Raw genomic sequence first — 23,167 nt, 5'->3', positions numbered from 1 at the left:
GTCTCGCCTCAGGGAGGCACGGGGCTGAGTGCAGTAATGCTGCACGCCAGGGCTGGAGCTGAAACTTCTGTGGAGCTCCTGGTACAGTGTCAGTGTATTCAGAGCTACCTTTTGACCCAACCCAAAGCTTGGATTTAGCTCTTGGTCCCTCCCTGTCTGTCTGCACAGTGCGGGTACCCTTTCCTTCTTTCTGCTCTTGCCTCTGGTCCATTTAACCTGTAGTTCAGTCCTTGTTTTCTGAGGTGTCAAAGCACACATCCATCATGCTTATCTACCACCTTTAGCACCCTGACACCCCTCACCCCTGGCCCAAGGTACTCTTACAGAATAAATATTAACTACCAAGCAGTTCATCCCACAGCTGAACAGTGCATAAGGGTTTCTGGGCCAACGCAGATGCAGTCAAAAGCTCCAGTAGCTTGCAGACCTTGGCATTTGCGGAGTGTTTGTTTCTCTTCCCTATGCCCCGGGCAGTCAGGGCTTGACCATCTCGAAAGTCCTTACTATTTGCACCTGGGAATTGCTAAACTGGGGAGAAGCGGTGAAGGGGTTGAGGGCTGGCCCCTGAAAGCAAAACCTTCCTTGTTTTCACCCCTGAAGAAAAAAGGGCAGAAATGCATCTCTCCTCCCCCTCCCTACCCTCACCACTGCCTTCACAGCGCGTAGGGGCTGGGGGAGTCGGGGCATTCCAGCGGCTGCTGGCCAGTATCCTGGAAACTCTCTCCTTTTTCCCAGTCCCAGCCCCTTTTATGCAGGAGACAATGCGGACATACAGTGAGTGCCTTGTGTATCACTTGGGCCCCCGGGCCCTTTGACAGGGGGATTTCGTACAGTGGGTAACCCCATCCCCTCCCTCCCTGAGGTCTCCCCACACCCAGTCCAGGGGCCTTCAGCCTCGCCTTTTCCAGCCTGATCCAGGAAGAATTACATGCCGTATTTTCCCAAGGGGCTCGAGAGAAATACTTGTAATGTGATTCCAGGGAAATAATTCAGATGATTCCAGAATTTACCCGTGGATCCCTGCTGGTTTATTTACCCATGTCTCTTCTTCACCATTTGTCTCCCTCTTTCTTCCATCCACCCCCTTGCCCACCTCTCCCCAAGAGTCCTGCACATTTCCCCTCTCCTCAGCATGTTTTGCTCTGGCCTCTCCCCAGGGTGGGAAAGGCTGCTTCCCACTCAAGATGAGAAGTGGTCTCCATCCAAAGTGTGGCTTGGCTTTCTTTGCTTGTTGTGTCTTACTCCAGAGGCACAAGCACAGCCAGAGGATTTGGAGGAATTTGCCATCACAATGTCCCAGTGCCCCTCTTTGGCACGCTGTCAGTGATACTGAGCCCATTTCTGGGTGAAGGTACAAGCCTGTTCCTGAGTTTGCAGCTCAAGGCCTCTGTCGAACAGTGATGCCCCAAGAAGTGGCTGGGCTCGTTCACGTTACAAGGGATTTGGGCTCAGGCTTATTTGTTCGTCTGAAGGATAGCTTCCCACTTGCTCCAAGACATATCACCAGCAACGGCAATGATATTTACTACATCAGCTCCACTGAGGTCTCTCACAGGAAGATTTGCGATGTATTTCTTTGATCTCTTCCTCTCCTAGAAAATTGCTTCAAACAAGAGCCATTTTACAGGATCCCCTGAAGAAGTCCCATGAATTTAACACAAAATACCAGCCTGTGTTCAAAGCTGCATAGCGTCATAATCTCCGCTTCACCCAGCTAATGGACCCACAGGAACAGCTTTAAGCTTTGAATCACTGCACTCCTCCAGGCCATCACGATCACTTCAGATCTCTTGTCCCTCCTGGCTACTCCCTTCCTGATGCCGAGGCCACTGTTCTGCACCTCTTCTTACACGGGCTGCTGTCTAGCGGCACTGTACCTGGGGAAGAGCTCCTCGGGCTCTTTCTTTAGCTGATGCTTAATACCTGGGAATCTTTTCCTATTCCTCACCCGTGCAGAGCATTTTCCAGCCTGGCAGAAGCTGTGCAGTCCCCTGCTGCATCCCTGATGTCTCCGCTTCCCACAACACTGAAGCAGTCTTCTGAAGCAGTTTGGATACGCCTCTTTGCACCGAGAGAAAACAAGCAGAGGGAAGAGAAAGAAATAACTCCAGGGGAGACACTGCAAGATCTGCACAAATAGCTCCTCCTGGATTCCTGTGCTGAGCACTCGTTGCACCTACTTTTGTTTTCAAGCAGAAAGAGAACAAGGCAGGCGTAACCAGTTGTGTGTCGCACAGAGAGAAGTTGCAAGGTGAAAGTCATTGACAGCGATCTGTCTGCGCTCTCCTGAGAAAAGTAAGGCGTGCAGTTTGTCCCTTCGCTGTTCCCCGATCCTGGAAGCCCCTGCTCCTCGTGGAGGAGTTGCTCCTGCTGTGCCGTGTTTCCCCGTGATGAGGGAGCAGCACAGCGGTGCAGGCTGGCCCCAGCCCCCACGCCGGCAGCCCACCAGCCCAGCTCTACCTCCCCTGGCCTGGCGACACGCGAGGCTTTCACAGGGGACTTCACGCCCTGTGAGGACCGAATCCCGTGTTTGCAGACTGTGGGCATCGGTACAAAGGTGCAGCCCTCGCATAGGTGCGGTACAAGCTGTCCCAGCTGTTAGTGACATCAGAGCAATAGACTCTGGTATTCTGGTGTATATATATGGCAGACTGGGATGGTTTCATATCAGCTGTAGGAACGAAGCTTTTATTCTTTCCAAATTACTTCATAAGAAGAGGCATCAGGTTTCTTGCGGCCCTGTAATCGTGTCAGGGCTGAGGCAGAAAGCAGAAGTTACGTTTGTCTGATGTCCTTGCACCCCGAAAATATGGCCTTTTCCAGAGCATGTGGCTTCTTCATCGCAAAGAGAGAGGCAAGTTTTCTCCCTGGAAGCCAGGGCAGACCTTTGGCTGTTTATTATGGTGTTTCCTCCCTCCCAGCCAGCGTGGCCACATTTAAACGCATTGCCTAGCACTGTAAATCCCACCCAGGAACTGCTCTTGAGCACGGCCCTGCAGTTTCCTTCAGTCAAAACATGTTTACATGCTAATTTACTCAGATCACAGAAACCACACCAGCCCATCTGCACCCTGCCTACCCAAATTATAATGCTGTGCTCTGGCGGGGTGAACATCTGACATGCTTTAAAATAAAGGGGTGGCCAGCCAAGGGGTGGTCGGTGCTGCAGGCTGCCGGGGGGAGGGGGGGATTTGCATGGCCAGTGCCTTGCCCCGTGTCCTGAGCTGGGGGGATGCCAGACAGACTCCATCCTGGGGCAGTGAGTGGCTGACTGTGCTGGAGGTGAATGGGGACACTTGTGAGGTTCCCTAGAAAGGCTTTTGACTGGTCTGCTGGGTGCTGCCCTGCTGCTGCACTACAAGCTGCCTAGATAACCCTGCAGCATGTCGCTTCCTAGGCAGAGGTCTGGGAGAGCCTTGCTCAGGTGGTTTTGGGGCAGAGGCCATCCACAAACGTCTTGCACAGTCTCATTTGCCAGAAACATCCGTCTTTCTCCTGCATCCCCACCAGAGCAGCGTGGTCTTCCTGTCCTTCATCTCATGTCCACTGCAGGGACCAGAAGCTATTTCATACATTGCACGGTACTGGCCACGAGACTCTCCCTCTTGCAACGGAGGCATCGTGATGTTTCCGCAGCATCAGCAATGTTTGCAGCTTGCTTGATATTTCAGGGGCTCCAGGGTGAGGCTCAAGCCATTTTTCATTTCAGCATGATAGCCTCTACTGCCCAGGGGCTCCAAAACCCCAGGTGCGAACTGGAAACATCACTCCATCCATTTCAGAGACGTTTCAGTGAGAAGTGTTTCATTCTTACCCTGGGCAGTGTCGAAATGATGGGCTGACCAAAATATTTGGCTGCAAATTGCGTAACACCTGTAGTCTTCAGAGACACTCGGAGCAGGTTAACCCTCCTGGGGGGCTGTCTTTGAAAGGAAGTGATATATCGTGCTGTTAAAAGAAAGTTATCTGAGACACGGGATGAGACAACCTGTGTAGAAAGAGGGATAAGCAGAGCTCACACAGTGTCGAAGTTGAGGTCCCTTGCTCTACTCTAACGACTTCTCATGCTGGGTGTGTGCCCTCTGTGTCACTATCCTTGAGCAGAGCCAGTACTGTAGAGATGGGAGAGAGGATTTTTTTAACCATGTGAAGGCTAATTTCCTGGACGAGGCAGCGGAAGCTCTTTGGTCCATCTGTACTGGGCTGAAGACTGTGGCTAATCACACTTCATTACAAGCTGAGGCAAAGCAGCACCTAGGAGTTTGCAACCAGCTGGTCGGCAAAAAGGAGAGGCCATAGAGGGAGGAAGTGTGTTTCATAAATGTTGGTAAAGAGTATACGTTATGAGCGTGCTGGGAATAAAAACAAGCTTGTACTAGTGAACAGTGTGCCTCAAATTTCAGACCAGTTCCTGTGGGCCCACTTAAAGCTTATTCCAGTGTTTGAGATGTCACGGGTTCCAGCAATATCCCCAATGTTTAGGAGCAAGGAATGTTGCCAGACCCTCTAGAGCCGTGCCTCCAGAAATATGATGGAATTATTAAGTGCATTTAGCGTTCCTGTTTATTGTTAGAGGCGTGATGTCTCAGCTTGTCTGCTGAGTTGCTTTTTTACATGCAACACTCATAAATTCAACAGGACGGGGGGGAATGGCCAGAGTGCTGCTTTTTCTACTGGACAGGGGTTGTTAGAGCCACTTGGTCTCGGTCACACCTGGCTACTACACTGTCCCTCACTGACATCTATGCAGAGGTCTTATTAGCATCGTGTTGATGGATGGGCTGTCTGGGAAGGGAAGCGTGATACAGCCTTCAGATACCCTCATTAGAACGAAGCAGAAAACTTTTGACATTTTTTATGTCTTTTTCTAATAAAATGAAAACATTTGACTTGGTTTTGAGCCAGAATGACAAAACAACACAACTTTTTTATTTACTTTTCTCATTTCTGGGGGAGGGGAGCATTCAGCTAAAAACTGGTGTGTTTCAGCCATGGGTAAAATTGCCTTCCTACTGCCTCTCCTTTTTTATTGGAACAAATAGACACATAGTAAAAATGTGAGCCAGCTTCTTTTTTTCTTAATACTATAAAATAGGGAGCAAAACCGGCTTCCCCTCATTTTCCTTTACTTCTTTATTCTGTTCTCTGTTTGCCAATTGGAAACAGAATGCAGAAAGTTACTTTGTCTCTGGAAACAGCTCCTGCAGGGCTTAGCTGTGTTTTCAATGCTCTCCAAATAGGAGACCTTCTTGGAACCTACATAGCCTTCCTGAAGTTTTAGGGGGAGGTCTGAGAAAATAAATTCATATCTTCTTCTGTCAAGCTTGTTTGACGAGAGGAAGAACTGGGGAGAAATATTCACAGGGGAAATTATATTGGCAATTTCCCTGCTGACAAATCAATAGAAGGGGAAGTATACACAAATGTGAATAAAAAAAGCTAAAACTGCCTGCCCTTTTCCCATGTTTTCTTCTCCATCAGCCTTCCCAATCTCATGAACCACCCATCCTTCTGAAAGTCCTTTGTTGTCTGCATAGCATAGGCAGCTAGGAGCAGAGGTAGCGGAAGGTAAATGTCCTTCTCATGACACTATTCAGCTCCAAAGCAAACACAGTTTCTCATTTTGGAAGAAGAGATCCTTCATGAGTAACACTGTAGATGCAGGTACTGTTTCTCAGAATCAAAAAGTGGGTCTGTAGCAAGAGAGCAAGAGAATAGGCTTGAGTTTGAAATAAAAATGAAAGTGCTCAGTTTGAAAATCAAATGAAAAAGTTACAAGCCTTGAAGGAACCTTCCAATGTGGTTTTCATATGGCTTGGCAGGTTTCTACTGGAGAACAGAAAGCTGAAAGAAGATAGGAATTATGAAAACATGCTGTGACCCGGATAGAAATTCCTCAGCAAAAAGGGAAAAGTAGAAGCAAACCAGTATGTTATGAAAGCAAAAGGTCTTCTCTAACCATGTTTGTCTCTCTCATTTCTTCTGCAGGGCCAAATATTTCCAGGGGAAGAAGGTGAATGGAGAATTTGATATCCGAGTGGAACAGGTCAGTGACAACAGAATTTGACTAAAAAATATGTGTGGATAAAGCTGAGCCTTAAGGACAGATAATCTGTGGATATTTCTTCTCTTGAAGAAAGTCACTAATGAGATGTTGTAAGACATGTCCAATTTATGGAATTGTGGGAGCTATAAATGAAAATATCTTCTTTGAGCATCCCTTTGTCCTCCCTGCTTTTGCAGAATCAGTTGATAAATGCTTTGCTTTGCAGAATCAGTTGCTTAAAATGAAATTTTCTGTTCTAGTGATGAGATTGTAATTTCCTCCATTGGAAAACTACCTCACAGTTCCAGGTATAATCCTGAAAAGGTGCAAAGCCAGTATGCCACAGTACATGTTGGTGATGTTGTGTTCCACGTGAGCTATACCAGTCTTCTGGCTTACCCTGATTTAAGCCTAAAACCTTTGGTTTAAGTATGCTGAATAACTTACGTATGGCAAAATCTTTTATCTGTTGAAAGTCCGTAGGAACAGTAAGGAGGTTTGAGGCCTGTTTTCTGATGTGCTTTGCAGGGCATTGGACAAATGCCTTGCCTGAAGGGATAATATGCTTGTTTTGTATTCATTAGGGCTATAAAACTGGTTGGATGGACAAAGCAAGCTGGTAAATGTTGTTTGAATGACCTGATATTTTCTGTCTTTATAAAGCTGTTGATTCTGCGGGGGGTTGGGGATTGGAGGTGGGGGGTGCAGACACATGCACACTTGTGTGTGTGTGTGTAGAGAACTATTAATGCAGTGGTTTTGAAGACTTTCTTAGGACCCATTGCCTGTGATAAGGTGTTCCTTCTTTTTCAAAGGGTTGCTGTCCAGTTGCCTAGGACTATACATGAGCACACATTTTCTGATCAAAGGCTGTGTCTGGGACAGAAAAGTTAGCAAGTCATTTTTTGGCAACTATGATACTATGAACACTTGATTTTCCTCTTTTCATTGGTATCATACTTGTCAGCACTGGGTAGTAATAGGAAGAACAATTCTCACTTGCACTTCCTTATCCAAGTCTTTAATTTGCTGGCTGCCTCAGTAAATGTCCTGAAAGAGAATAGGAAAAAAAAATTAAAAATCACATTTCTCACACAGAAACATGGAATCAAATAACAGTTCAGATTTGCCCTTCAAACCTCTGATATATCTCACTCCACTACTCAACGCAGAGTCAGCTTCAAAGCTAGACCTGGTACTCTTCAAAATGACCTGTTAATTCTTTCCTAAACCTCCAGCCTCTGCCTTTCCCCTCATAGTCCTTCTCCTCAAATGTTATTGCACTTGAGGTTCTATAAAGGAACTATCTTCAAATGATTGGTAGGTGGAGAAGGGCAGAAGTGGACTCTTGATCCTTGACGGGTTAAACCCAGCAATGACCCTTGTCATCATCACTAGTTAGCTTATCACAATTCCCCAAGGACTCTTTCAGGGAGACTTTCACAATCTGTCTCTTGAAATCCTTGACGTAACCTGAATGTTCAAGTTTGAGACAAGGCACCAAATTGCTCCAGGCAAAGGCCATAAGGCTAGTGTGACTCTGCTGATAAGGACCATTGCCAGGGTCCTTGGAGCTGCCTTTGAATACTCAGCATAGTGACTGCAGCATTGCCTAAGGGAATGAAGTGTGCAGTGGGTAGGAGGGTTGAGGAACAATGAACAAGGATCCTGGCTGCTTCCCCTTGCCCCCTCCATGGCCCTCAGATCAGGCAGCCGAGCCTCCACACAGCGGGCAGGGAACTGCTCTTGACTCCCCCAGAGCTGGAAAGCAGAAGGGATGATCCCTTTCCCCAGCTGGATCACTGTCTGTCAAGGGAAACACAGAAGCTGCATTGTCACGGGCAGTCCTTGAATCTGACCTCAGGCCCCTCTGCGTATCATTGAGGCCAAGAGAAGGGCAATTCTTTCTTCAGACTCTGGCTTTTTGTCCCTTTTTTTTTGCCCATCCATCCTTGCTCAGTATTTCTTGATATTTAATTTTCACCCATTGCTCCTCCCTGATTATCTGTAGCCTTCCTGGCTTCTTCATGCTCTTCCCCAAGCACAATCCTGGAGCACAAACTGTTGTGGAAAAGGTCCTCTGAGGCTGAATGCAGATGCTGTTGACCTGAAAAACGAATGTTCTTCCACAGTCTCCTTACCGAATAAAAAAGCAGGGAATAACTGTGTTTACCATCCTGGTCCACACCTTTCTCTTTGAGCTCCCAGCTCGCCATTCCTCACTTCTATAACTGTCTCGTGAGCGGTACACAGACTGTGCCATGATGCACATGCCCTATCCTGGCCATTCAGTCCTGAACAAACTCTGCATCAGATCAAAGTTTGACTCTCAGGCAACTCTTGAGCCACTTGGTCTGCTCAGTAAGTGCATTTAGTCTTTCAGTTTTCCACTTGATCCTGCTTCAGAAAACCACATATTATTGACTCAGCCAGAAATACAGTTTGCCTTAGGAAATTTTTTTATGTTTTATAGGAAAAGCCACTTTTGATCTAGAAAAACTAAATAACAAAAAAGACTGAATGGCAGAAAGCAGTGAAAGGAAATATCCAAATGTTAAATACTCTTGAAAAACCACACTGGGAAAAAGCAACTGCTCTATTTTTTCTGACTGTGTTAATTTTTTTGCCATTCTTCCAGGATGCTCTGTAGTTGGTTTAAACTGAAGGAACTGGTTGCTTTTTCTCTTTCTCTTTCATCTCCATCTCTATTACATCTTAATTCTTTCTCAGCAACCCATTTCAGCAATCTTTGGGGGGAAGCAGAGCAGGATAGTAGGTGATATTTTTTTTAGTCATGACATCACTTCTTATTATCCAGGAGTGCTGAAAGCAGCGCTGTCTCTCCCTCTCTCAGCAGCGGGAAGTCAGTTATCTAATCTGGTTGTACGCCCCTACCAGCTCTCTGAGCTGCCTCTCCCTCTTGGGTGCCGTCCGAGGAATGCAAGACATATGTGATCATACTGTCTCGCTCTGTCTACCCCCTACCCAACGCTGTGGAAGGCATTGGCTGATTTCAGCTGAATCGGAGAAACAGGCAGAGGTTTCAAGATACCAAGTTTCTACAAGAGGTGAATTCAGTTCGTATTAGACACTGGGTAATCCACAGGGATGAGACTGTTTAATGCCGTCCTGCTGCTCGGGGAGCTGCTTCTGTAAGCCTCAGCTTGTATGAAAATAGGTTTTAAGGACTCTTGAAGAACGTTTTCTAGTTCTTTAGCACAGAAATTAATTGCATGACCTCGATACCATCCTCAGGCCCTTGTTCTTCAGCTAGGCCCATTACCACTGTCAAGAGACAAGAGACGCTGTGGGCACTGCCTGGTGCCAGTGAAGAGGAGAGAGAGAGTTGTCAGGGTCACTGTGGTGGGTACACCCTCTCCAGCCTATGCTGTCTCCCCTTATTCATTAAAATGAAGGTGAGACCCGACTTTGTTTCCACCTTTGTTTCACCTCTTCTAGTGTTCATCATAAACATATTTATTGATGTGCTTTAAAGGCTGCAGGATTTATTAGTGCCCACTCTTGACTGAAACCCAGGCATGCAACACCATTGCCTTGTCCCTGATGGCTGCAGGTGAGAGGCGCAGGGCTGAGTGAGGGCTGGGGCGGTAGGAAGCAAGTGTAAGTGCTCTCCTGAATCAGGGCCCCTTTTTCTTTGAAGGCAGTCAGGATTACCTTTTGATTGGATATTTTTCCAGTACAAGACTTTTGGTAGCAATCGTAGTTTTTCCTAAGACTAAATGAAACACTGATTAAAAAGTCAAAGTCTGTTGACCCATTCCTGTTAAAACTCTGATGGTTTAAGTTTCACTCAGTGTGGGTAAACCCCTAAATGCTAAGGAGCAGCTGAGCCTAAAAACACTATCTCTATTTTATGCTAAAAATAAGGTTCTTAGATTTTGATCCATGTTGCAGCTTTTAGTTGTCTTGTGATTTCTAGCTCTGAGAACTGCAGTGTATACATCTCCAGTTCTTTTCTCTAGAAACAAAAAACCTAGAGAAATTCTTTTAGAAATGAAAAATAGAGATTTGACTAAATGACTCTAAGTCTAAGTTGATCTTAAAGAAGACTCTTAAAGTGCCACAGGAGTTGACCATATTGCTTTTAGTCTCTCCCAAAATCCATTTTGATTTAATTCTCTCAGTCCTTCACTGGCCAGAGGACAGGAGGAATTAGGAAACCTGTTCTATTCAGGAAGAGGAGGGTTTCTACCATAGGCCTTCTGCTCTGTCAAGTGTTTTCCATCACTGGAGTCAACTGGTAGTGATACAGCATCTCGTTCCCCACCCTCTCTGCCCTGTCCCAGAGAAAACTAAGCCTTGCACTCCCTAAGGATTTCATATCACTCTGGGATTTCCCATATGGATCGTAACATACCCCGCGTGAGGGGTCTCCTTGGGTGCCAGGCATGTCCCATGCATAAGGGTGATGTCGCATGGCCATGAATCCCCAGCACACCCAGGTACAAGCAGAAGAGGGCAGGAGAGCCAGGGCTGAGAGCCGGCCAGCCACAGACCCATCAGACAGACCATGACACTGTGGACAGTGGTCAGATGAGTGGCACACTTGCCACCTGTCTGGGACAGAGGTGCCCACAAAGCAGGAGACGTGCAAAGCGGGATCACTGGAGTGACCACAGACACCTGACTTATGAGAGGAGGCTGAAAGAGTTGAGTTTGTTAATCCTGCCAAAACAGAGGCAAACAGGAGACACGACTGCTTTCAACAGATACATTAGTTTAAGAAAGGGTTTCATAACATGGTGCCTGCAGCAGCAAGGGTTAGACGCTATGGTTCTGGTGAGCTTTTCCACTTCTGTGCCCTGCGCTGACTGATGAGAGCCCAGACTGAGGAAAGCACAAACCTAGCAGGCAAGGGCAAGCAGCGTTTCTTAGAGAGAGTCTTCCACCTTCGGCGTACCTTTCCTTCAGGTATTTGCCAAAGGCATTTTAATATATTCAGAGACATCTTTCCTGGCATCAGCTAATTGATGGTGCAAGGAGGTGAAAAGGGCGAAGGGGGAGTGATGAGGCCAAAAGGTTCATCTAAATTTTTATTCCTATTGTTTGTCCACCCGTCTCCTTCCCACCATTTCCTGCTGTGACGAGGTGGGCCCGTCTGTCCGTCTGACAAGCATTCTTCTTGCACAGCTCATTCACTTGTTCCCGCTGCCTGGTTTATTTTCAGGGAATGATTATTCAGTGAACTCCTATGTACATGCTTCTGGAAAAGTCTTGTGGTATAGATTATGACTCTGTTGGCAGCATTGTCAGGAAAAAAGTTGTACTTGGCGCTCGCAGAAGATAATTGTAATACAAATCATGAATTCCAGTTCCATTGTACTTCCCGTCCTAAAGAGGTATGTTTATGTGTGGCATAAAGTGGTTCTTTCAAAAGGTAGAGTCTGATAGGCCCGTGTGTGATGAGAGGAAAATTAGCCTCTCATCAAAATAACTGTATAATTTTTATTCATTTTATGTTTAAGGGTTTTTTTCCAAGTGAAAGCCAGAAAGCAGTTCAAGAACAGCAACAACAGTTCTCATAGCTTTGCCACATACAAGCACTCAGAAACCATGAATAAAGGGACTTGGAGAAATGGCAGGAATGACTCAAAAATCATAAATTTCTTAAATAAATAGCATCTTCAGTTGTCTTTTTATTTACATTGGCTTTTGGAGGCTTACAGAGTTCATGTTTTTGAGCTATTTCCTGGGATCAAAGGGTTTAGAAATGTGCTTTTGCTAGAGCTCCAATTTTCAGGCAGTCACACAACTTCTGAAAAGAAAACTTAAGATACTAAATGCCGTCAGAGCTCATGCATCAAAAGGCACTCACACCAGTCAAGGTGTGTGGACCTTTAGCCTCAGCGCTGTCTGTAGCCGAGGAGCATGCATCCTGGCTTCATGTTGTGGCAGCTGCCCTTGGAGCCGTACAGCAGCATCCCCCTCCCAGCTGGACCCTCTCCATCCTTTTCTCCCAGAAAGCAATCCCTATACTGGGGGCAGGTGGGGAGTAGGGTGCCTCCCCAAGGGACAATGTCTCAGGAAAGAGGCATGGGGAATATGGGTGTGTAATCTGTAATTCTGCATGCATGTGCACACCAAGCATGCACAGCCCTAGCCCTCCCCCTGTTCGCATCCATATGATCTGCTCACCCTCTGTCTGTGCAGGATTTAGGGATTTCTTGCTTCCCCCCAGAATGCGTGTAATGGTTGTAGTGAAATGTGTTACAGGAATGCAGCCTGGTGTCTGCCAAAGTCTTTCTTCCCTTGTACATTTTGGAAGATCCACCAAAAGCTAAAGCGTAAAATCCACTGAGGAATGTATGTGATTTGATTAGACAGTAGTAATTCCTCATCCCAAGTGCCTAAGCCATGGCATGGACCAGCCTGTTATTCTGGCTGCATTTTGTGTCACGGGGCATGGGGGAGAAAAGCAGACATGTAGTGGTAACTGGTGAGAAGTTTCAGGAGCAAGACTGGGAGAATGGAGAGCCTTGGTCAGGACACAATCAGTGAGCAGGGGAGAGCCAAAGGAGACATGGAGACTGGGGAGCTCTGGCCATGTGAGAGACACAGTGCCCCGCAAGCCACTGTGGCTCCAGTGCCACAAGTCAACCCACCTTCCTACATGCCCATGTCGGGAAGAGGGGCTGGTCAGAGTAACTACTGAGCTCATGTTTAGGATCCTGATGTGGATAGTCTGCATTGCCTTATGGAAAGCTATGTATTGTAGTGGTAGCTCAGTGCTGTGATTTATGTGATGGAATATCCCCCCAAAAAGCCGGTGTATGTGATGTAGCATGTGGCGTGTTGCACTGAGAAAAGTGCCAAAGTTCCCTAGCAGTGTTAAAACCCTTCTGCTATTTTTGTGTATGTGCAGTGTATATGCAAATAGGGGGCATATATGCAAATATCCATACAGAATTCTAATGTAACTTTGTGTCTCCTTTTTAAGCAATAACTAACCTGAATAGCTTTTAGTTAGGTTATATACAGATGGGGGCTTAGAAAGTTCAGTAACTCAAAAAAGCCCAATGTGCTTATTGGTGCATGGACACACCGAGCCTGCTTGCTTTAAAAAAAAACAAACCAGTCACCATGCCCCCAAAACACAAATCCACAACCTGTCTTGCATCCCTGTTCCTGCATTCCTGTGCCCCAAAGAAGATGAACTAACCCTCGGCATCTGCTCCTTTTTGACATGCAGGGAGAAGTTTAATAAGGACATGTGCCAGATACCAAACATCACAGGACAGTTGAGGCTGTTGAGGTTGAAGACTCATCTGGATACCTTGTAGTCCAATATCCTGCTCTGAACAAGGCCACTTAGAGCAGGCTGCCCAAGGCCATGGCCAATTAAAGTTTTAGTGTCTCCAGGGATGGAGGCCCCACAGCCTCTCTGGGAAACCTGTTCCAGTGTTCAACCGTCACTGCAATAAGAAGGGAGTTTTCCTGTGTTTACATGGAATTTAGCGTATTTCATTTTGTGCCCATTGCCCCTTGTCCTTTGCTTGGGCACCACTGACAAGAGTACAGCTCCATCTTCTTTGCTACCTCCTCTCAGGTTTTTATAGACATTGACAAACCTCCTCCTTATGCATCAATCATCAATGGCAGATGCACAAGACAAGGAACTGAAGACGAGTCAGTAGACTAGACAGAGCAATGCAAGGATTACAGCGGATCTCAGCCAGAATGAGTTAAGAAATAGTCACATTGCCGCACATATGAAAAATCCATACTGGAATATATGGACAGTGATATTATATGTAAGGCGAGTTGCCTTGCATCTTTGTCAACACAGGTCAGGTCTCTGCTGAAAGGTCATGCTGAGTTTAGGCCATTACAACTCAAGAAAGCTGCAGACTTGTCAGAGAGAATCTCAGTGACAGCAACAACGCTGATCACTGTGTTGAAAAACATCACCTACAAGAAAAATCTTGCAAGCGTGGGGTTGATTTTGCCTAGGAGAAAAAAAAAAAAAAAGAAAGAAGAAAGGGTAAGTCTTCAGGTTCTGCAGGAGGACATCATGGCCAAGAAATTATCGTCTTGAAAAGTAAGGGGAGAGATTTAGGTTTGACATTGAGAAAACTTTCCAAGGTTGTAAAGGCACAGATTGCCTGAGGAGGTTCCTCATCTGTGGAAGATACAAGCAGGTTATGTAGTATCTGCACACAATGGCAGATGTAGAGGTGATCCTGCCTTAGGGAAGAGAGACAGACTGTGTGATGTCTTAAAGTCCTTCCAACACAACTTCATGTTATTCTACAAAAAAATGCTTAAAATCCACCTTGATCACGTGCTTCCTGTGATTCATTAATAGGTATGGCTACAGAAACTCTAAAACGGCTCACCAAAGCACTCAGAGAACACTGATGGGAGAAACTGAGAGTCGCTTAAGCGACTTAAGGTTTAGTCCAAATGATCTGGAGAGATTTCTGAATCTGAATACCTGAAACAGGCATTTTTAACAGAACTATTCTCAAAATATCTGGGGGCATCCTCTCAGATCAGGCCCTTACAGAGCTACAAAATGTTTCTACTCCTGCAGTCTGTATTGTGTTATTCTTCAAGACGGATTGTGTCACGTTTGTCACACGTGGTTCACTCTTGCCCTGAATGTTTTTCCAGCCACTGGCACCAGTGCAAAGCAAGTATAAAACACCATCAGGCTCATGTAATGCCTCCTTCTATTCGATGAGTCCTAATGCAAATGACTCTGCAAGGCCACGGGGAGCTGGGCTCTCCTGTTTTATGCATAGTTACCTGTCTCTCTGTCTGCATGGGCTGCTTTCAAAGACCTCTTTGTCTGGAAGGTAAACTCAGGCTGGAGATGATCTCAGACTTGAAATCCCAGCCAAGGGAAGTCATCAGGCTACAAAACCCACAAAGTTAAAAATACAGGGAGCACTGGAAAATCAACAGGAAACAATTTCTGCTGACTGAAGTTTTCAGCCTTCTTCCAAACGCCAGCTAGCAGCAGCCTGTCGGATGGGACAAAGCAGCTACATGAAAGCAGCAACCATCCTTAACTTAGTCCCTTAAAGCAGGAGTGAACACCAGGAAAAGATTAGGATTGTCCCTCAACTCTGATTGTATATCTGGATTCTTTGGGCTGAGGTATCCAAGTCCCCCAGACTCTCTCTCCACTCCTCCCTCCTTGCCAGGATGTCCTGGACAATGGTTGCCAAAGGCATTTCTCCCTTTCTTCTGGCTCCTGACATCAGCAGGCCTGAAATCGGTCCTGGCAGTTTGGTATGAAGGACTTACCAGCTCAGGGGATTCCCAGGCCTCTTTGGACATCACAAGTCTGAACACAGCTTTGTTTGGTCTGACTGACTCGAGGCAATGCCTGTCAGACCGACTTACTTAGATTGTAAGTTCCAGCTATCAAATGAAGATGGCCCATTTTCATCCCCAGCAAAGTGTTAAGCTCTTTAGTACAAAAAAATTACGGAAAAAAAGCATTAAAAATATGAAAACACAGACCTAAAACTTCCCTCTCTTTCTCTGGTGTTCACATCAGACGATGCATCCCTCAGCTGTACAAGCTGAAGGTCCATCTCAGTAACACTCTCAGAGTGGGACACCTCTGAGGCACGCGCAGACATAGAGGTGGGAAAGCCATGCTTTCATCTTCCCAGTCCACAGAGCCTCTTGGGGCCATGTGTAAGGTAGCAAGCTTGCCTTGACCCACTGGGGAGCTCTCTGGTGGCACCCAAAGCATCTGCTCTTGCTGAATTTGTTCAAGGGGTACCCCCCACTCCTTACATCTATTAAGATATTTTTAAATGTATAAAATGCAGGTGCCTTTTAGAGGTACATATTTTCTTCTCTCTGATCCAGTATGATCACTGAAAAAGCATGGCTGTGGCCAAGGCAACAGTGTGCAATCTCACAAGAAAAGCCCAGCCGGTCACCTGCGCCACTGCCATTTGCTCTGTATGTGTGTGTGTCTGAAGCAGGATTTATTTCTTGGCAACAGGAATTTTCCCCCTCCTTTCATTGTAATTGGGAGTTGCAATGATGTAAGATCATGTAAGGGTGTTGCTGTGAAAAGTTTACACAGGGCCGCAGACATGAAATCTCATTACATCATCGGGTCACCAGTACATGGTTATTGCTTTAAAATTATGTGGATTTTAAAAAAAGAAAGTTGGAAGTGATTTTTTCATTTGTTTGTCTGGCCTCTGAGCCTTTACAGGTGCACTGGTTCTCCATTGGCAAGTTTTTTCCATGTGTTCATGAGCACAAATCATGCTTTTTTATTTTGGGCTTTTAATTTTTTTTCTGCAGAGTTTTTCCTGGCGTTATCTTTTGGTTACAGCTAGTAAAAGTATCAGAAGAACATTAAATAGTATAACGATCTCCATAAAATCATGAACGTTAGCAACACCATCTGAGTGCTCTGACATTAGGTAGCCACTGGTTAGAAGATGATTTTACTGCTGCCCAGTCTCCATCCTAAGTCTGAAAGAAATGCCTTAACAAGAAGGGGGAAAAAAGCTGTTCAAAGGAAGAAGACTAAATTTTCTGTCTCAAAAAATGAAACCTGATTATTTGTATTTATATTTGTACACACAGGCACTAATTTAATAGAAGATTCTGAATCTGTACAGATATGTTTTCATCTGGTTGGAAAGGGAGGACTTGCCTGGCACAATAATAGGCTATTCTAGTTTAAGGTCTACTCAACTGCTCATAAACGACAGAGTTATGATTTGGAGCCCAAGACGAGCACTGATCAGCTAATCCTGCCATCCTCCTCCTGCTGAGACCACTGAGTCTTGCTGGCACTCCTGTCTGCAGGGCAGCGGAGCCAGCGGCCACGCAGCAGGATTATCACCCCTCTCGCTCAGTTAATCACTCTGATTTGTGTCTTAACCTTCGCAGACACCCACTGCGGCCGTAATCACGCCCCTGCACATTGCCTTTTGCTCCCTGTAGCTTAAATATTCCTTGCCAACCTTTCCAGCCTTGTAAGTCGCACCTCTTTTAAGATATAAAGTGTTTTAATAATTGAGCAGCACTGTTAACAGCCTAGCCAGCTTTGCTAAACTTTTAACAGTTAAAATCTTAAGAAGTAAACCGCATCAGGTGGGTTTCTGTGCTTATCACCTTCCTGTAGCAGAAAGAGGCTATTTAGGAAGGTTTAAATCTTTTGTATTAAGTTTACAGCTGGCCAGTGGCACGACAGCCAACCTAGACATAATTGTAAATGGATGTTTCCAAGTGGAAACTTGGAATTTGAATTCAAATGACCTTACCTCTTTTTATTATTATTATTATTCATTCCTGTATGCATTTTTCAGCTTGCTCATTCTTAATTCCTTCAGTACTTATTACTGCAATAAGCCTAATCCTGTATACTTGTACACCCCAAGTGTGGGAGCTGTAAATACTTCTGCAGTCTCTCCAGGGCAAATCAGCTGTAACTGGATCTCTCCATTGCCTAATGGAAAAAAAGAAAAAAAAAAAAAAAGAAGAAAAAAAAAAGAAAAAGAAGGAAAGGCTCATTCCAGCCGAAGACAATTCTGTGTTTGTATCTGTGTGTTTATGTCTCTGCTGCCCTTGAGTAACACTCTGTCCTTTTGCTCCACTCCAGGCTGAGTTCTCCGAGCTGAACCTGGCTGCTTACGTCACGGGCGGCTGCATGGTGGACATGCAGGTCATGAGGAACGGCACCAAGGTGGTAAGGTGAGGAGCACCAGCTTGGCATGAAAATCGGGCTTTCTGGAGCAGTACTGGGGCAAGCAGAATGACCTGAGGGTCTGACTGGTATCTGAACTAGGGCAGTGCAGTCCTGGTGACTTCAAGGTTTCCTGGAAGCAGTGGAAAGATTGACCTGACTTTGATGGTTTTGTATCCGTCCTCAGTTGCACATTATGCCATACAATCATTGTTTCCAGTCTAGACCCTCCATGCAACCGCAAATGCCTCCTTTTCAGGTTCTTTTTAGCCTCAGACCTTCCAGTAAAAGGGACAATGGATCTTCCTTTCTCTTGATTTTTCTCTCTTTCTGTGTACTTCATTGTAAAGAGTGCCTTGCATTCATTAGCCTACCTGTGTTAGGTCCTGATCCCAGAGGACTACACTTGCAATAGCCACAAAGCCTTTCCGTGATCCTCATCCTCACAGCCTGATTTGCTCCTGAAATACCACCTTTTTTGCCAGAGACTCCCAATGCTCCAGCTTTGCCCTGTGGTGTATCTCAGAGGTAGGACCATACCTCTGTTTGATGGGGACTTCTGTCCCTACTAGCATTACTTTGTAATTGCAGTCATTGCAAGCAGACTCTTCTCCTGAGCAATGCTTCTCCAATCATGCACCCAATTCACTTGCCAAAAGCATTGCTCCCTTTCCTTCCGACACCAGAGTGCCTGCAATTTGGAGTTAATGTTAGATACATTCTTACTGGTGCTATATAGAAAGCGGTGTAGGTTGTCACGTCTGTCTATAATGGTAAAATGCCTCTGTTTACATAGCCCTGATATTGCCTTTCACCCTTCTGTTCCCAAGCCTACATCTTTATGAGTTTCTGTCATTACAATTTCTAACTCCACCATTCATCTTTGACACAATAACTTTTCTTGGTTCGCGTTGAAATCTCATTGCTATTCCCAATCCATATTTCTAGCCTCCCTACTTCTTTTTGTACACTTCTTGTGCGCTTGTTGGTGTACACAGCATCTCCAAGTTCAATACAGATCACACATTTAATCAACACTTTTGCCTGTTTACTTCTAGTTCAGAAATAGAGATAGAGACACATAATAGAGCATGCAGGGATATTTTTGAAAGGGATTATTAGAACAGCTGAAAATCTGTGATTCTGATTGTGCTGGCCTCAGTTTAATTTCTCAAGATGTCATTTCCAGTCCAAACAGTGCAAAACAACACTTGCCACTGTCAATTAGCTCTGACTGTGGTCCATTAATTCATTTCAGGTTTTGACAGCTCTTAGCATGTCCACAAGTCTCCATTCATTCTTTGGTACAATTTCACGAGCCTCTGCTAAAAACTTTTAAGGTTGAGTCTGTTACATCCATTTGCTTTCTCTCGTCCCACAGATGTCTGCTTCTCAGTGAAACAAAACGTGTGTCCCGTGAACCAGCCGCTGGGGCATCCATCAGACAGTGCGCCGTGCTAATGCGCTCTTGTGTTCTCTTGCTGATGATGCTGGAAGTTTTCCCAAGAACCATTTCCTAGGTTGATCACATCTTCATTTTCCTTCCCATGCCTTTCCTCCCAAAGCCATTCATACATCTGGCAGAAAGATCTCAAGCTATTAAACTGAAACCGAAGACAAAATTTATTTCACAAGTATGTCTGGGGCATGGTGTTCATGTTTCTGCTTGCAGTAAATACACAGGTATCACAGCTAGGCTTTTTGCATGGATATTTTTATATGAAAATTCATGTTTTTATGAAAGGCTTTAGTTCAACTGCTTTGTTTTCATCTATGCATGTTTAAGGACACGTGCATTTGTGTGGTGGGAAGTGGATTTGGCAAATACATCCTTGTCTGGATACCCGATTTATATGGCCTGTGTTGTCCATGGTTTGTTATAGTCCGTACAAGCACTAACCATTTGTTTACAGCCTGTGCTGATGTGCCCCCATCCTGCCCAGCTCGGCAAGTTTAAGAGCTCAGGCCAGCCAGCTTCCACAGCCGCTCCTTCCAACACTTCAGATGTTACAGAAATAAAAGCTCCTCTTCACTTTAGAAGGTGAATTATGGAGCATACTGCTACTGAGATGTGTGGACGCCCCCTCCGCCCATCCACAGGGGTGCAGCTTGTTTCCCACTCCCTCCAAGTCCCCCCATCCCACCCACAGCCGTGTCCTGCCTGGCCACAGACACCCCTCAGGTTGCCCAGCCATGGGACGCCTTAAATTCACGTGTGTGCACCAACCCTGCTGCTGCTGATGTCTTTTTTCATCACTCATTAGGCCTCTGTTAATTATTAAGCAAAATAATCATCACTAATCAGAATGTTTCTAGATGGTGAGATATAATATTCATCACGGGGTTTGAATGCCCAAAGTCCTTGGAAATCCCAGACAAGTTATTGACAAGAGGCATCTTGCTAACAGGCACATTTGGGATTCCCCCACTGCAGGAGCCCTGCCTTCTTCACACTCCTCTTTAAAGTGAAGGCAACAGAGTGTGGCAGTTTAGTCAAAAGACAGTGAATATACTACAGACCACTGCATTTTAAATCGATGAAATAATAAACTTTTATAACAACAATAATATCAATAATAATAAAGCATCTGCTGGGCTGTTAACTGATAAACAATCTAACAATTACTAGCCTATTAAATTCTGTCATTTTGCAGCAGATCTCCTAGGTCTTTCTTTAAACTTGGGACATCCTATTGCACATTCAAATCAAAGCTCTTGCTTTGCTGATCCTTTGACACTTTCTGACACCTTGGAGTTCAGGCATGCTTTTAGACCCTGTGCCAAGTGATTTGAACTGCACCAGGAAATAATTGTGGTCTTTTACCTGGAAGATAATTCCCCTGAAAAGGTATAACAGCTTGAGGCCCTACACTTACCACTTGCCTCAGGCAAATTTTTGTTTTTAAAAAAAGGAGCTTTAGAAGCATTATTGTCAATTAAAGCGAGCAAGGAACTGGAAGTATATAGACCTCCAGGACTACTAGCCTGTGTATCTTGAAACAAGCAGCTACAAGTAAGGTAGCAAATAACTTAACTGAAGCCAGGCGTTACTTTGCTTGTCTGATTTTTAAAACAAGTGTGGCTCCTAGAATTTGATTTTATAGTAACAAAGTTCTGGGTCTCCACCTCCTCTTTTTTAGCTACTTAAGTTCTGCACATCTGTAGGACTGGGTAAGGGATTTGAAGGTCTCAGTGAGATGTGCTACTGGAGAGAGAGACTATCATCTAACAAATCTAATAAACTGCATGAATGTTTTCTGTGCCTGTTCCACCATGGTATGTGATGGCTCCATCAGCCTATTCAGCACATTTTCTTCAGAGTTCGAAGCAAAAGATCTGGCCACAGAGTATCTCGTGCAGTGTCTAGCAAGCACTTTCCTATTCCAGTTCCCTGTAACCCGTGCCCTGGCTGTGGACAGTGCAGGGGGATGAGCTGGGCACTGGGAGCAGCACTGGGCTCAGACAGGGCTGGTGGGGGGAAATCTCCCACACGTTGGTCCGTGTTACCCCAGCTCTTCCTTGGGTAAAATCAGCACCAGAGCTTCTCCAACGAAAAGTGAAATATGGGAAGCAGGAGGTGGCACTTAGCCCAAAGGATCCCTCACCAACTTTGACATAGCAACCTCTTCAACAGAGAAATGGAGTAATTTCTGGGTGTGATCACTGGACTACCAAGCAGTGTGAAAAACCAAGTGTGGGCTGATGCTTGCTTTGAAAACACTCGAGTGGATTCTTCATCCTCCCTCCAGTGCATGCACAAGTTCATTTGGCACAGGTCTACACACACAGACAGACAGAGTGAACAGTCTGGCGTCCAATTTGCCTTAGAAAGCTCTTGGGCTGTGTCACCTCTACTGGGGTTGGATGTAGGGAATGGGATTTTCATTTCCACTTGTCTTCATTTCTCTGAAGGGCCCTTCATACCAATGTTTCCACAGTGCAAAGAGCCCGTCAGTGCTGGCACCGCACTCACTCTGAGGTGCATTTATGCTTTCAGGATATTATAAAAGTGTCTTCGTGTAAATGAGAATTTGGGCTGTCTCTGCTTCTGACAAAACTTAGACTCCCAAACTATGATCTCAGCCTCTGCATTAGATTAAATGTGGTCCTGTGTTTGCCTTTTGGGCTTTACAAGCCTTCAGCTATTAATTCCAGGAGATGTGGGAATAAGGCAGGGATATGTTGAAAATCTGGACAGCTTTCTTACATGGGGAATACTAATGTCCTTGGGAGCATTTCAGACTTTTAAGGCTATAAATTAATCATGCACCAGACTGCTCTCATCTCCTGTCTCCCTGTGGAGCTGGCTCTTTTGCCAGTGGGGCTGATCATCCAGGGGAGAAAGCACATTTTTGTGTGTCTGCATGGGACCTACCACAGTGGTGGCCATACCACTTACAGTGTGGTGTGCAGATTCACTGTAATACCTCCACACAGACAACAGTTGATGGACCAGCAGATACCCAGGGTCTGAAACTGGGAGGACCCTGTGTGGAGCAATGGCCCTGGCAACTGGGGAGGGGTGGCAAAGCTGGCAGAGTAAAACAAAGAGGAGATGAGCGCCATGGGCGAAGCCTCGCTGAGGGGAAGGATCTCTGCCGTGGAGTGGTGTTTAATCCTACAGGGCTTGCCTGAATTTGGCTGGTCTGTATACGAAGGTGCATGTCTCCCCCTGCTCGCCCTGGATGACATGCCCTTGTCACTCGCAGCTGTGGTGGGGTCAGGGAATGCTCTGATTCCTCCATGCAAGCCCATTCATTCCTTTAGCTAACGCTGACTTTCCCGTTGGTTCCAGCTGATTCAGTGCTTCTACTATGCTCTGTGCTCTGATAACAGGACAGCAGCCTGTTGAATCACCATCCCAAGCAGACCAGGACCTGAAAGTGCTTTTTTCCCAAAGCATATTTTTGCACTGCAAGCTCCACTACAATCTCAGCATGAGGAAGCAAATTCTTTTACATGGGAGGAGTGGGAAATAAACTGGCCAGCCCAGGAGCATACGTTTTCCCAGTTTTCGGAGCTTGCAGACCCCAGGAGATGTGTACTTTGGCTAAAACAGATCTGCCTGCTCTAGGATGCAAGACTTTTTAAAGTCTGGTGAGGACACCATCCTCTGCCCACAGCACCTTTTCCCATCCCAGTAGATTCACCCACCCCACACAGCCACTGACAAGCTGCTCCCTGAAAGAAGTATGTGGGTTTTCTGACCTACACAGGCCATGCTTTCTCACCACACAGTAGCTGCACATTGCTAGGAGATGGATATTTTCTTCTCTCTTGAGGACTATTCATTCACAAGAGTTGGTGTTTACTTGCAATTCTGCTACAGGGGATCGAGGGAGGTCATGGGAGTAGCTGTTGTCCCTGGACACCGATGTAGGATGTATTGGTAGGAAGCAGGTCACTTTCCAGCTTCTAGTCTTCCAGGA

The 23,167-nt window shown here is 45.7% G+C and overlaps 1 protein-coding gene across 1 annotated transcript in view; it reads left to right on the top strand.

Moving 5' to 3' along the window:
- SYN3 (synapsin III) overlaps positions 1–23,167 on the top strand; it is a 202,229-nt gene that overhangs the window by 28,616 nt on the left and 150,446 nt on the right. The window contains exons 3-4 of the mRNA XM_009944026.2: positions 5,989–6,046; positions 17,655–17,746. Of these exons, the coding sequence (XP_009942328.2) occupies positions 5,989–6,046; positions 17,655–17,746 (150 nt within the window). The remainder of the gene's footprint in view (positions 1–5,988; positions 6,047–17,654; positions 17,747–23,167) is intronic.

Source organism: Opisthocomus hoazin, chromosome 8 (assembly GCF_030867145.1).
Source record: "Opisthocomus hoazin isolate bOpiHoa1 chromosome 8, bOpiHoa1.hap1, whole genome shotgun sequence".
In the NCBI taxonomy this organism is placed as follows: Eukaryota; Metazoa; Chordata; class Aves; order Opisthocomiformes; family Opisthocomidae; genus Opisthocomus; species Opisthocomus hoazin.
The sequence above is the reverse complement of the archived record's forward strand: the minus strand, read 5'-3'. Positions and strand labels throughout refer to the sequence as shown.